General features: G+C 38.6%; 1 protein-coding gene across 1 annotated transcript in view; it reads left to right on the forward strand.

Annotated features, from left to right (window-relative positions):
• PRKDC (protein kinase, DNA-activated, catalytic subunit) overlaps positions 1-14,063 on the forward strand; it is a 76,651-nt gene that overhangs the window by 49,500 nt on the left and 13,088 nt on the right. Inside the window, exons 62-74 of the mRNA XM_032181124.1 lie at positions 481-660; positions 3,322-3,530; positions 4,072-4,210; positions 4,790-4,978; positions 5,485-5,709; positions 6,294-6,402; positions 6,927-7,038; positions 8,854-9,043; positions 9,972-10,146; positions 10,235-10,425; positions 10,881-11,061; positions 11,583-11,743; positions 13,243-13,454. Of these exons, the coding sequence (XP_032037015.1) occupies positions 481-660; positions 3,322-3,530; positions 4,072-4,210; positions 4,790-4,978; positions 5,485-5,709; positions 6,294-6,402; positions 6,927-7,038; positions 8,854-9,043; positions 9,972-10,146; positions 10,235-10,425; positions 10,881-11,061; positions 11,583-11,743; positions 13,243-13,454 (2,273 nt within the window). The remainder of the gene's footprint in view (positions 1-480; positions 661-3,321; positions 3,531-4,071; positions 4,211-4,789; positions 4,979-5,484; positions 5,710-6,293; positions 6,403-6,926; positions 7,039-8,853; positions 9,044-9,971; positions 10,147-10,234; positions 10,426-10,880; positions 11,062-11,582; positions 11,744-13,242; positions 13,455-14,063) is intronic.

Consider the following 14,063-nt stretch of genomic DNA (forward strand, 5'->3'; position numbering starts at 1 on the left):
CATCTGTCTGTACATGTCTCTGTGTTAGCTCCCTGAATGTTTGGGTCTGGTTTTCTTCACACATTGATGTCTTCTGGTTTTGGTTGTTGGTTGGTTGGTTTGTTTGTTTTCCTGAAACCCTCTTCACTGGCAATGGTGTCCATAAGATAATATTGGGTGTCTGGCTCCCATAGCAGGAATTGTGAATACGTGAAAATGGTAAATTCTATCCTCTCCGCTAGCACTCTGACCTGAAACCTATATTGCCTACAATGTTTTGGAGTTTCGTTATGTAGAAAAATTAAGGTAGGGCTTGAATGTATGGTACAGTAACTCTGAAATGATTCCCAGCATAGGTGTGGGGCATGCAATTATTCCACTCCCTAACTGTGTCCACATAAGGACTAGGTACAGGATGGTTCATAGCTCTTAATTTTATTGTTAGTTTATTGGGTCACAGCAAAATTCAGTGACCATAACTGCGTTTCTTGTAATTCACAGAAAGATCCAACATTTGCCAAGCAGCTTTTCAGCAGTTTGTTTGGTGGAATTTTCCATGAGGTAGAAAAGTCTAAAACCCCTTCTGAGAAAAAAGTCATCATACAGAAGCTGCTGAAGGACTTCAATCACTTCCTGAGTATGAGCCTCTCTTACTTCCCACCATTCATTGCATGCATCCAGGTAAAGTTTACCTTATGTCATGAAAGTAGCAAAGCATAACATGTTTGTTTCAATGTGTGGTAAAACCAGTGGTAGGGAAGGTTAAATACAGTTACTGAAGTTTTAACAGGTGAAAATAGAATTGTTAACAAAATGATTATTTCAAGCAGCTCTTGTTAAGTTGAACACAGTAACTTCAGGCCTGTGAACTGATTTTTTCAAGGTTTCTATGATTTCTAATCTGTAGGGTTTGAGTCACCTTCTAATGTTCTTAATTGCAGCAGAAACAAGAGGAGACTTGATTTTAAATGAAAGCCATGTGAACAATTGAAAAGGTTATGTGGGTGTCATGGTGCTCATATTTCCTGTTTCTGGGAATGCTTATTGAGGAATACTTCAATGTCTTGAGCATATCAGTAGCTGTCAGATTGTTTGTTGTTAACATCTCTTATTTATTTTTTCAGCAACATTTTCAAATTATTCCACTGAAGTAGTTGTCTGGTAATTTTCAGTAATGATAGAAAGACTTGTTTCTACTAAAGTCTGAGTGCGTGTGCCACAGCTCTACCACTGAAAAGGAAGCACAAGCCTTTCTGCTTTGCTTCTGTGTGCTTCTAATGCTATGAGAATATGCTGACCTGGAATAGTCTGTGAATTTCATCTTTTATATGAATTTTCAGAGATTAAAAAACCTCATCACTATGCTCATCATCGCTATATTTAATGATTCTTCTCATCTGTGTTGATTTTAATGTTATGTTTGATTTGCAGCTTTCAAAACACTTTTTTTGAGTGGCAGATAGTAGTTTCCTCCTCCTGTTGTGGAAGTTTAAATACCCTGTGACAGTAGGTGTCATTCGTAATACAGGAGGAATATCTAGTTTGGACTAGCTTTTCAACCAGTGACAAACTTTGCTTCTTAGTACTTGTATTTACACATCTGAAAAAATGTAATTTCTTGTTTACTTTCTTCTGTGCAGCTGCATAAAAGGTCAAATGCTATGGGGATTTTTTTTGGGCTGCCTTGGTATTTTTGGAGCCAGCATCTCACAATAGCTATCTGTTAATATTCCCTCTTGACATTTCATTTGTTGGTTCTCTGTCTTGATATTATTCTTATTTGTGTTAAACTGTGCTATTAGACCCTCTTTAAAAACACTGTGTTAGGCTACATTTTTTTTTTCTGAAGAGACGTAACATAGAGATTCAAAAAACAGATTATTTAAAATCAGTCAAAAAGGCAGACTTTATACAAGTGGTAAGGGCATCTCTTTGCCATCCCTGTTGAAAGCACAGCAGCACAAAGGCAAGCCTCAGCTTGTGTATTTGAGCATCCCTGATGTAATCCATAGAAGTTGGTAGCAGGGGAAGGTATTAGTGTCTGGGGCACATGTAATTGATACTGGCAGAATGGTAGATAAAATGTATGCAGACCCCTTGTTGGGATCCACCTGTTCTGTAGCTCAGGAGGCTACAAGAAGCTGTTCTCTTTCTCTCTTCTATTGAATATGAATGTAATTGGCATGTCTCAACTCTACAAAATGTGTAATGAATTTTGTAAGCCAGATTCATATGCCACCATTTTTGTGGTGCTTGCCATTGGTAAGAAAATATAGCCTAGGAAATGTAGCTTAGTTGCTCTCACAGTCTGGTACTACAATTTCCACACAGTGATTTTTCACTTAGTATTCTTGCGTATACTGTATTGCAAGAATCAAGCATTAATTTTTGTCCTAAAATACATTGCTGTTTCTTGTAATGAAAGTTCTATTGTCTACTCCTTTAAGGAGTAGTTTTTTCTTTCCCTTTTGTTAAAGGTATGTAAACTCTCCTTCAGGTTCTTAAGTGGAAGAAAAAAAAAGGCTTTAATAAACTAGTCTGCTACTTTTCAGAAATATTTATCGTACTTAGGATGATTTAAGTATTAAAAAGAAATTTCAGGTAAACAAGAGTATTTATTCTTGAAAAAAGGGTTATTCTGTATTTGAACTGATGTTAAATAGGATAAAGATCTTCTAAATTTTGTCTCTAAATCAGGCAGGACTAGATGTACACAAATGAGCCTAATGAGTATTTTTATGAATATGAATATGAGTATTCTACTAGAACTGAGTAAGTATGTGGATAGAAAGCCTTTAGTTCATAGTTAATCATGCCGTTGGCTCATAGCAAGAACACGCTACACAGTAGGTTAAGGAAAATGCAGCTGTTGTGTAGCAGGCAGCACATAACCAACAAAAAAAAAAAAGAAGGGAAGCTTCAGACTGTGAGTGTGTTCATTTACCTCTCTCCCACTTCCAGTCAGTTTCTGTTTAGAGAGTGTCCAGAAAGTCACTCAGGTGTAGCAGGTTGAACAATATGCACAGAGTCACGATTTCTTGTTACTTACAACTTTGTTTTGAGGTAGCTTCAGTCTTCGATGTCCCTGGAGACAGATGAAGTAGAGGGGTTATCTCTATTGTTCTCTGTTCGAAGAGCAACTGCACAAAAAGAAGAGCATTCTGGATTTTTTGTTGTGTTTTTTCTTTTTCTTTTTCAGAGTTGAGATCTTCTGGAGATTTAACTGCTTATTTCCAAAGCTTGCACTGTGAGAAAGGGATACCAAATAGGTGGCCTAGGGAAGGCAACTGTCAGTGTAGTTTTATACCAGGTTGACACCTGTTGTTTCGTTCCATCTCACAGGAAATGAGCTACGAGCACAGAGAGCTACTGGAACTGGATTCAGCTAACGTGAGCACGAGCTGCCTTGCCAGCTTACAGCAGCCAGTGGGCATCCTGCTTCTGGAGCACGCCCTGATGGCTCTCTGCCCGGCAGAGGAGCCCCCGTCTAAGCGGATGCGTGGGAGGACAGAGCTTCCCCCAGACGTGATCAGATGGATTGAACTCGCTAAGTAAATTCTGGGTTGAGACAAGTTACTCCTAGTCAGGTTTGCCTTGCAAAGAACTCCGCCTTTATGGCTTATGGCATTTGGGTGTTTAGTCCTTCCCTTTGTTAAAATTCAGTATGCTTTTGAGGTCTTGTCAGTCAGTTAGTGTCAGTTAGAGCACTTAGACTTGGGAGATGTGCACCCTGATGATGCTGTCTCACTACTGAAAAATGTCTTAGAATTATAGAATATCCCAAGTTGGAAGGGACCCATAAAGGATCATTGAGTCCAACTCCTGGCACCACGCAGGTCTACCACAGGTCTTACAGCTTCTCAGCTGCCAGAGCTTCCAGTGTTCAGGTGTTTCCCTACAAGACAAGATGAAGTTTATCTAGTTAAATATGTATTTATAATTTGATATACGAAATATGTATTTTTAATATTACAAGCCTATAATATTATTGCAGATTTATTTTTTTTATTTATTTCATTTTTAATAGCTTACACTTCCCTTAATGTACTTCCATTCAACTAATTAAAATATTTGCCTTCTTCTTATTGCTAGGCTTTACCGGTCTCTTGGAGATTATGATGTTCTTCGTGGTATTTTCAGTGGTAAGATTGGGACTAAGGAAATTACACAGAAAGCATTACTGGCAGAAGCAAGGAGTGATTATGCTGAAGCAGCTAAATATTATGATGAGGTAAAATGAAAACAAGAATTCTGTCTCACAAATCCTTCTTGTAGCTTAAAACTAATAAGCCAAAATGAAACATTTTGAAAAGAAGCGTGTTCTTTAGGATGGCTTTTGTTTTGTTTGATTGATGGTTCAGTCTATAAAGACATGTGAACAGATGCCATGAGCAGTCAAAACAGAGCAGTAAGCATGCAACTTTTAACAGTTTGTTAGAAAGCTTCACATGCACCATTACCTAAGCAGACAAGTAGAACACTATGGCCACGCTACCCCCAAGAGAGCAAACTGCATGTATTCATGGCAAATTCCAGTTACAGTAGGTACAAACAAAGAAGAATCTTTTTAACCTTCTTTTAAAGACTTGGCTTTTTAAAAATGCAAGTTTACTGAAAATGGCTATCTGAAATTAACTTATGTATAAATACTGACTACCTTGAATTTTCTGCTTTTAATGGTTCTGTCACATTCTGGTAAATAGATATTTTCATGAGACAATTATTGTTCTTAAGTCACTAGTGACTGGGTCAGAATCTGACATTGGTTTAAATTCTGAGAACATTCCTCTCCTTTAAATTCATTCCCTAGGCACTCTCTCAAGAAGTCTGGGAAGATGGAGAGCCAACAGAAGCAGAGAAGGATTTCTGGGAACTTGCATCTCTGGAATGCTATGACCACCTCACAGAATGGAAATCATTGGAGTATTGTGCTACTGTTAATATTGACAGCAGTAAACCCCCAGACCTAAGCAAAACATGGAACGATCCATTTTATCAGGTTTTTACAAATCAACTTGATACTGTGTTGTTTTTATGTCTGCAGGGGTGTCCTGCACCTGAACATGATTACGGTTAGCATTCAGCTGCATAATTTGGGATACTTTTATTATGGAAATTAGCAGACAATCTCATATATTAGTAATTGAAGTAGTTACTTCTGCCGTTTTTAGGCTGTTTTATTTTGACCTGGAGTCTGTAGCGGATCAGACAGCACCAGATCTAACCACTACTTCTTGCAGTATTTGTGTTACTTTTATCTCTTTTATTTGTTGCACATTTTAAGAGTTACCAAACCACTGTTGTTGAAACTGGTAGAATTTGCTAACAACTTCTTGAGCAGACAAGGCTGCCTGTGGTATGTTCACAAATTGTAATTTGTCTACAGGGAATTCATTTAAGAAAATGGTTCAAAATATTATTATATATATATGATCTGCCACAGATAATAAAAAGATGATCTAATATTCGATTCCTAGAAATAAAGATTATGTTTTCACTTTGTAGGAGACATACCTGCCCTATATAATACGCAGTAAGTTGAAGTTGCTGCTTAATGGGGAAAACGACCAGACTTTGCTGACTTTCATTGATGAGGCAATGAAGACAGAACAGAAGAAAGCAGTTATAGAAATGTATTATAGCCAAGAGCTTAGTCTCCTTTACATCCTGCAAGATGATTTTGACAGAGCCAAATATTACATTAGCAATGGCATGCAGATCTTCATGCAGGTAATGGTCACTGCTATATCAAATGTGATTTTTCTGTATAAACTCGTGGAATAATAAAGCTGTTGTTGTTACTGCTGCTAGATTATGCTCTTGGGATAAATGCTTTCCCAAATACAATGAAATGTAGGTGCTTTCCAGTCATATGACAAAGCTTCCATTGAGGTCGCTGCTTGCAATGATCGCTGCTTGCAATGATGAGAATTGAGCCAGCCAGTGGAGTTCATCATCCTCTGTTGTAATTTGTTTTATTCTGCTTGGTTTCATCCATTAGAAATTTTTCAGAGTAATTGTGCAGAGAAATGGCAATTTTGCGTCATTCAGCCTTTCAGAAGCCTACTGCTCCCAGGACAAATTGCAAAATGAAGTATTAAATTGAGAGGTTATAACTTCCATCTGTTTTAGGGACTATAGCTAGAATGTGTCTCTATACTTGTTCAAGGCAGAGTTGATGTCAGATTACATGTCTGATAAGTAACTCATAAAAGGCTTGGTTGTAGAGCGTAATCTGTCAGCGCTAGGTGAAAGTTGTTGTTTAGCACTAAGTAGACCATGTTGCATCTTTCATCCTCTCCCTTTTCTTTCAGAGCTATTCCAATATTGATTCTTTGCTATATCAAAGTCGAATGACCAAACTGCAGTCTGTACAAGCTTTGACGGAAATACAGGATTTCATCAATTTTATGACCAAAAGAAGTAAAAGAAAATCTTAAGTTTATTTTGTTTTCGTTATATTAAATAGTCCTGGTTGTCCGAACTTCTAATTTCTGTTTCCATACCTAGAGGACTAAACTCCTGTTTGAATGGGCATGGGTCTGGAATTACTTACTGTATTCTTGGCAGTAAGAACTGTTGTGGTTATTTAAGGTAGATTTGAACATAATTCTCCATTCTTTTGCAAATTTTTGCACATAAATTATTTATATATTAAATTTAGTTAACAGTTCTACTGTATTCCAGCATACTCCTGTATGGTAAGGTACCTACCACTGGTGATTTCCAGTGACAGTTGGCACTGGTGTTCGCATTGAATCTGTTGTGCTTTAGCAATAACCAAAAGTATGATCACAAAATAATGTATTTAATGTAAATACAGAAATGCAACTGGGTTGTTTTTATTGCAGTTTTGAGGTTTGAATGTTAGATTTTGTTTGGTTTTAGGCCTTTTTCATGCTGTTTGGTTCTAGATGCTTTTAAAGTATTCTTAAATTGATTTCTAGGTAACTTAGCTTCACAAGCTTCCCTTAAGAGACTTCTCAGAACTTGGACAAGCAGATATCCAGATGCTAAAATGGATCCCATGAACATCTGGGATGATATCATTACAAATCGGTAAAGTGAGATTCTTTAGTTAGCTTTAATTGTGTGTGCCTGTTGAGTTCTGGGAGATGCTTTATCTAATACTGCTTGTTTACATGGGAGGAGGGGAGTGGGAGAGTGTCTCTAATCCAGTATATGACTTCTTTTGAACTATTCTAATAACTTTATCAATTATCACAGTTTGCTTTTTGTGGGACTAACTTTCATGTTTTGATAGAGAAACATAATTATTACTTTGGGCATTTTTTTTTTGCGTCAGTAACTACACATACTGCGCAAAAATGCTGGTGAGAAGTCAAGCTGGCCCCCTTCAGCAGCCCTCAAACACACCCACGGGTAGTTGAGTAGATCAGCTGTATTTTTCTCACTAAAACACCACCCTAAAGTCCTGTCCGTTATTAATAAAAACACTTACCTACTTTGTGGTCGCTGTCAAAATTAGGGAGTGTACGAAATCCTAGCCCTGTCACTCTCTGTACTTCCGATGTTTATAGAAAAGTTAATGACCACTGCTGTAATCAAAGGCTTCTGCTCCGCAGACGATGCTAGAAAGAACAAAGGTTCTCTGGAGACTGTTTTGGATTAGCTCCGAAGAAGCTGGAATGCTTTTTCAAATTGGGAAGTTTTCTGTCCTCCCAGTGCTATTTATCTTCATCCCAATACAGTCTTCCAGTGCAAATCTAAATTTTTTTCTCCTTTTGAACGGACAATTTCTTTAGCAGCTTTACTGATAACCACTGTGCACTGTAATTTATTTTACGATCTCTGGGTGTCAGGAAAGCATGGATACATATAGAGCTCATTGCCATTAGACACTCGGTAGAATAAATACATAGTGTGGTATACTCCTTTGCAAAGTTTCAAAATGTTTATTTGTCAGTGTCTTACCAGGGTTTTCTAAAATCAGATAGAACTGTTTCTCATCTTAATTTAGTTATTAAAATATGCCTTTATTCAATGCCAAACCCCACTCCAGACTCCAGTGTTTTCCCCTGCATTGAGTAACAGTCTACATACTGAGAGATACTATTAAATCAGATAGGATTAATTGTAGAATAAAAAGGATTTAGCATAGGTTCATGGTAATTTCCTTCTCAGAAGCTGAGCGTGGCCACTGGTCTTCCCTTCAATGCAGATTTTGAAGTCCCTTTTTACAAGTCTGTGTCATATGTACTGAATTGCAGGTTTGCATAAAATACAGCCTGGCATGTTTCTGTCACGTTGGAAGTGAATCATAGAATAGAATCATTAAGGTTGGAAAAGACCTCAAAGATTATCTGGTCCAACCATCACTCTACTACCAATGTCACATGCTAAACCATGTCCCTAAGCACCACGTCCAACCTTTCCTTGAACACCCATAGGGATGGTGACTCCACCACCTCCCTGGGCAACCCATCCCAATGCCTGACTGCTCTTCCTGAGAAGAAACGTCTCCTCATTTCCAACCTAAACCTCCCCTGGCACAACTTGAGGCCATTCCCTCTAGTCCTATCACTAGTAACCTGTGAAGTTATTGCTTAGTGAACCTGGAGGCTGTTGTTCATGCTTAAAAGAACAAACCAACAAAAAATCCCACTCTATTATGGACATTTTCTAATACTTACCCGTATTGTTTCAAGATTCTGGAATGTTCTCAGGGTCAACCTATCCCTGGTTGTCACTTTCAGACTCTTTGGGGAATATGTTTAGCCCTTGCTAAGGGTGATTGCTATAACTTGCCATTTTTTCATAGCTATGTTTACTGTCAGAAAGTTCAACGCTTCTGAATATATGTTCCCTTGCCTGCATGCCAGAGTGATTTGTACTCCTGTTGTCATTGTGCAGGTGTTTCTTTCTTGACAAACTGCAAGAGAAACTTCTCAGTGATCAGGCAAATGATAGTATGGAAGTGGACGAGGAATGTGGTATTGGTGAACCAATGGAAGTAGATCAACAGAGTGAAGACATTCCTTCAATGATTCGAAGCTGCAAATTTAACATGAAAATGAAGATGATAGAAAGTGCCAGGAAACAGGTGACTGTACTGTCTGATAGCTTCTGATTTTTGTGAGAAAATGTACAGAAACTACAGCTGGAAAAGCCTTATAGGTCTAGCTGGGTGCCTTTTTCCAAAGGCAGAACTTGTCTCCTCTTCATCCTGCTCTCCTGGACATTATGAATGCTCAAGAAATTCAGCTCTACAGAGAAAGAAAACAATAGATAAATGTTGATTTAAAAACTTGGTGATAATTTGTCATTATTGGAGATGTGCCTAAAGGCCCCTTTGATCAACAGATGGTTTCTGATACTCTTAAGGGTGGATAAATAAAGTATTTGAAATGCTTCAGTCATTAATGGATGAGATGCTCATAGCCAAATGATACGCTCTCTCATTTCCAGTCTATTCTAGACAAGAATGCAAACCAAATTCAGATTGAATCAATATCATTTGCTTCAATCAGCAATGATGAAATGTTTTGGGAGTTTTTCATCACTGTTTTCATTAATGCTGTGATCATATACTAAAGTTAACCTTTTTATAAAAAGCTAAGTGACTTAGAAGTTTTGCTTTGGATGTGACTGTTACAATTACTGAAATGTGGCCTTTCGTCACATTTTTGGTCATAATGCATAAGTGATTTGCTTAATGGTATTACAAACCAAGTTATGTTGTCCATATGCATTTGCACTGCAGGACAGTTAATATCTATTGAATCATGCAGATAAAATTATTTTAATTTCCTCGGTTTGTCAAACCTCTGTTCTTTGTTCCTTCTCAAATTTCTCAAGTTTTGAAGCACTAATCTGTTTTTGAATATGAGACCAGAGAAGCAGTGGGCCTCTCTTCGCTTTATGATAGCGTTATGCTACCTAAATCCTCCCACCCCTTAATCTGGTCACAAAAAGATTTTATTTCCTCTTCAGACACATTATCTGAAAACCCTGTCTTAATCTGAATACAGAACAGCTTCTCAGTTGCCAGGAAGCTTCTGAAAGACCTGCGCAGAGAGGCCAAAACGAGGGAGGACTGGCTGGTGAGGTGGAACTGCTCATATTGCCGCTTCACACATAGCTTCAGCCGGAACCAGAGTCATCCTGAACGAGTGCTCTCCGTGCTAAAAACCACCTCCCTGCTTGGTAACAGCCTTCTCCTTGCTTCACTTCATTTATTAATACAAAGCTGCTTTTTTATCAAATTACCAGCTTTCTTTTTGAATTCCAACAGAAGATACCAACTCTGACTACCTCAGCAAGAATGTGATGGCCTTCCGAAACCAGAATCTTCTTCTGGGTACTACTTACCATATCATGGCCAATGCTCTTAGTCAGGATCCAGGATGCCTTGAGCAAATAGAGGAGGAGAAAGCTGTAAAAATATCAGTACTGTTGGGAGAAAGTCTGGACAGTCCTGAAAAGGTAAAATAGGGGGACGCTTTTGGGTATTTCAGTATTCTATACGCTACTTTAATAGATAGTGAAGGGTATGGATAGATAAAAGAATATGAAACCCTGGTATTAGCTGATGTCTGCAGGAACACCAGCTGTGAGGGGGGAAAGACATCAGATTTAAGTAGTTCACGTGCTCTTTTTAGCAAAAATTCTAATTATAGCTGTTATGCAGATGTTACAGATATGTCTCCTTATGAAAAAATACCATTTTAATTGTTTTCTGGTAAATTCTAGTAACATGAAATTTTGTAGTTAAAGATAGCAGAGATTAGTTTTAATTTAAGTGCTTTATATTTTGAAAATTCTGGAATAATTGCTAGAAATAGCATGATATTTTTTTCTTTATACCAAGCTTCAGTTTCAAAAAGACTTGTTGAATGCTTCTTGCTGATGTCTTTTTCCTTTTTATGGTTAAATTTCAGGTATTGGCAGGTCTGAACAAGAGAGCTTTTCAGTATTTCAGCAGTGCTGCGAGGAAGTCTGAAGAGGAAGTGCAGTCCCACGCCATGGAACATGTAGATGTGATGGGAGTTATCGATGCCTATATGACTCTGGTTGGTTTCTGTGACCATCATCTGCGTAAGGAAGAGGAAGGCTTGCTTGGTTAGTCAGTATTTCTCTTAAGCACGTGAGATGGTTTTATCTGTGATGTGTATGAGCTTTTGTGATACCCAAGAGATCTCCTAGAGCAACACAGCTTGGATTTAAATGGAATGGTTTGTTCTGCAGTTCAACAGTATTTATAGTCTTTTCTTTTCTCCCCACTATTACTGCTAGCTCTGGTACTAGTGAATCACTTGTAGTCTCCCTCTCAATTGTGAGATATGTATCATAGCCAGCAGATGCTTCCCTTTTTCCTTCCCAGACCTCAACAGTGTTGTATTTGAAACAGGCAAGTTACCAGTGGTGATGCAGCTTCCTGATAAAGCTAATCCTTATAGTCTCCAAGTACATGTGTTGCTGATGTGTGCAGTTCAAACAGATGGGAAGGAGAACAAAGTAAAAATACAAAATACACTGGAAAAAAAAAATACAGAATAGTGGAGATGAATGTTCCAGATGATCAAAGAAATGAAACAAGTGATGGTGTTTGTGATAACTTTTGTTTTAATGTCTCTTGGCAGAAATTAACACTGCAGAGCTGCAGCTATTCCCAGCTATTGTGGTAGAGAAAATGATAAAAGCTTTAAAACTGAACTCCAGAGAAGCCAGGCTGAGATTCCCTAGACTGCTGCAATTAGTTGAAAGATATCCGGCAGAGACACTGGGTCTAGTGACACGAGAGGTTAGTTGCTTCCATTTTCCTAGCAGCCAATGTTGTTATAAATTGAATTTAAAAGGTCGAAGGTGGAGGCTAGATTGATAGAGAGGTTCCACTGGTGAGTTTTGCTTCAAGTGAATCAGATAATTTTTATCCCATCGTTGTTCTTTGTTTTTCTCTGTCTTGTTGAGTCTAATCAGTATGCAGAGAAACTTTTCTTTAAAATTGAACTTTTGTATTATGATTCCAAATACTAGTTTGAGAACTGCAGGAGAGAAATGACTTTTTTTTCCCCTTCTGAACTATTTAAGTGGGTTGATGGAAGTGGATAGGATTAAGAGTTGTTTCTGTAGGCTGAATCTCCTGCATGCAGGAAACCAGCAGCCCTTTCACATTCATTTTCTGTTTTTCCCACCTCTCTCCATCCTGCTTCATTTTGGAAATCCACTGCAGCTTCACCTCCTTCACATTTCCCACTTCCTTCTTTCCCTTGCCTGTTTCTGTATTGCTGTCAGGATGCCGTGTGCCACGCTGCCTTCCCTTCTGTCACGGCACAGATACACTGAGTGCTCCTCTTTGACTCATGCCCATTCTTGTCTTGGCCTGCCCATATTTTCAAGCTCTTTTCATTGTGCTGGTGCTCAGAGAGTGCCAAGCCCTGTCAGAGGAAGAACTCAAAGGCATGAGAGACAGAAATATAGCTTAGTTATCTTAAGAAACTGAAAACATAGCAAAATGGCTGAGGTGGACAAGGTGTGGCCACAGTGAAACTCTGATGGCTGAAAACAGAAGCTGACGGCTGGTCCAGCTAACAAACCTCACCCAAAAGGGAAGTTCACCAGGAGTTTTTGTCCTTGCCTCTTTATTCCAGTGAGGCTAAAACTGATAGTCCACCAAACTTAAACTCCATTAGAAAGGTAGGAAGGGATGAGGCAGGGGAAAATGAGTCAGTCAGCCTCTTGCTATCACAAATAAATATATTGTAGCATTCCTTTAAAAAATGATGCAGTTTTTGGAGGGAGGTGAGCATGAATTGTATTGGGGTGGAGGATGGGGAGCTGTATTGAAATATTGTCAGCAAGCCCAAATCTGTTTAAAGGAAGAACAAAACTTTGGCTGGAGTTCCAGTGTTCCACTTCCTGGGTTCTTTTATTCAGATCAAGACTTGAACTCTATAATGTTTGAGTTGCCCCATCAAATTTTTGAGTTGTTTTTATCTATGTTTTTATCTAAATTTTACCAAAATTTATTACATTGCATCCAGATAGAAAAACCACAGGCTTGAGTATAAGGGTTTATCTTGATCAACAAACTGCAAATCTTTGCAACAGAAAAACTGTTTAGTAGTAGTAGTAATAATAAATCTCTGCTTCAGTGGGGGATGATTTGTGTAAGGTGGCTGTCATTCTCTGTTCTAATGTGTCCCAGTCTGTCAAACTGGGACACAGAGCGGCTTTGTTTGTGTTTGCTATGTTTGGTATTTTTAAAGAAGACTAAAATCCAAAGCACTGTCTGTTTTGCAGCTTTCTTCCGTTCCCTGTTGGCAGTTCATTGGTTGGATTAGCCAGATGATGGCACTACTTGACAAGGATGAAGCAATAGCCGTGCAACATACTGTTGAAGAGATTGCAAATACCTATCCCCAGGCAATCATCTACCCTTTCATGATCAGCAGTGAAAGTTTCTGTTTCAAAGATACTGCAAACGGTTGCAAGAACAAGGAGTTTGTAGAAAGGTGAATTTGCAATTGGCATAGTTCTTTTGTGTATTTTTTTTTATTCTGGAGGGGGTGCATTTATTTATTGATTTATAAGAAACTGTTTTCTTTGAGGGGCATGAGAAGTGTTAAGGGTACTCCTATGCACACTGAGCTTTGATTTAAAGGCTCGGGGGAAAAACAATATGTAAGCTTTCTCAGTCTTAGATGTACCCAGGTAACAGTCTGAATGCTTTCAGCAGATTTAGAATCATAGAATCACAGAATCATTAAGTTGGAAAAGACTGCCAAGGTCATCTGGCCCAACCATCCCCCTACCACCAACATCACCCACTAAACCATGTCCCTAAGCACCATGTCCAACCTTTCCTTAAACACCCTATATGGTGACTCCACCACCTCCCTGGGCAACCCGTCCCAATGCCTGACTGCTCCTTCTGAGAAGAAATGTCTCCTCATTTCCAAGCTGAACCTCCCCTGGCACAACTTGAGGCCATTCCCTCTATGAGTTCCCAGGTGTGGGGGGTTAGGTGTCTTTTTTTTCCTCAAGAAAAACAAAAAGAGCCAACCCCTTCCTACAGGTAACTTTTCTAGTCAAAAGTTCCATCTTCCTCCTCTGAGGCTGAA

Source organism: Aythya fuligula, chromosome 2, assembly GCF_009819795.1.
Source record: "Aythya fuligula isolate bAytFul2 chromosome 2, bAytFul2.pri, whole genome shotgun sequence".
NCBI lineage: Eukaryota > Metazoa > Chordata > Aves > Anseriformes > Anatidae > Aythya > Aythya fuligula.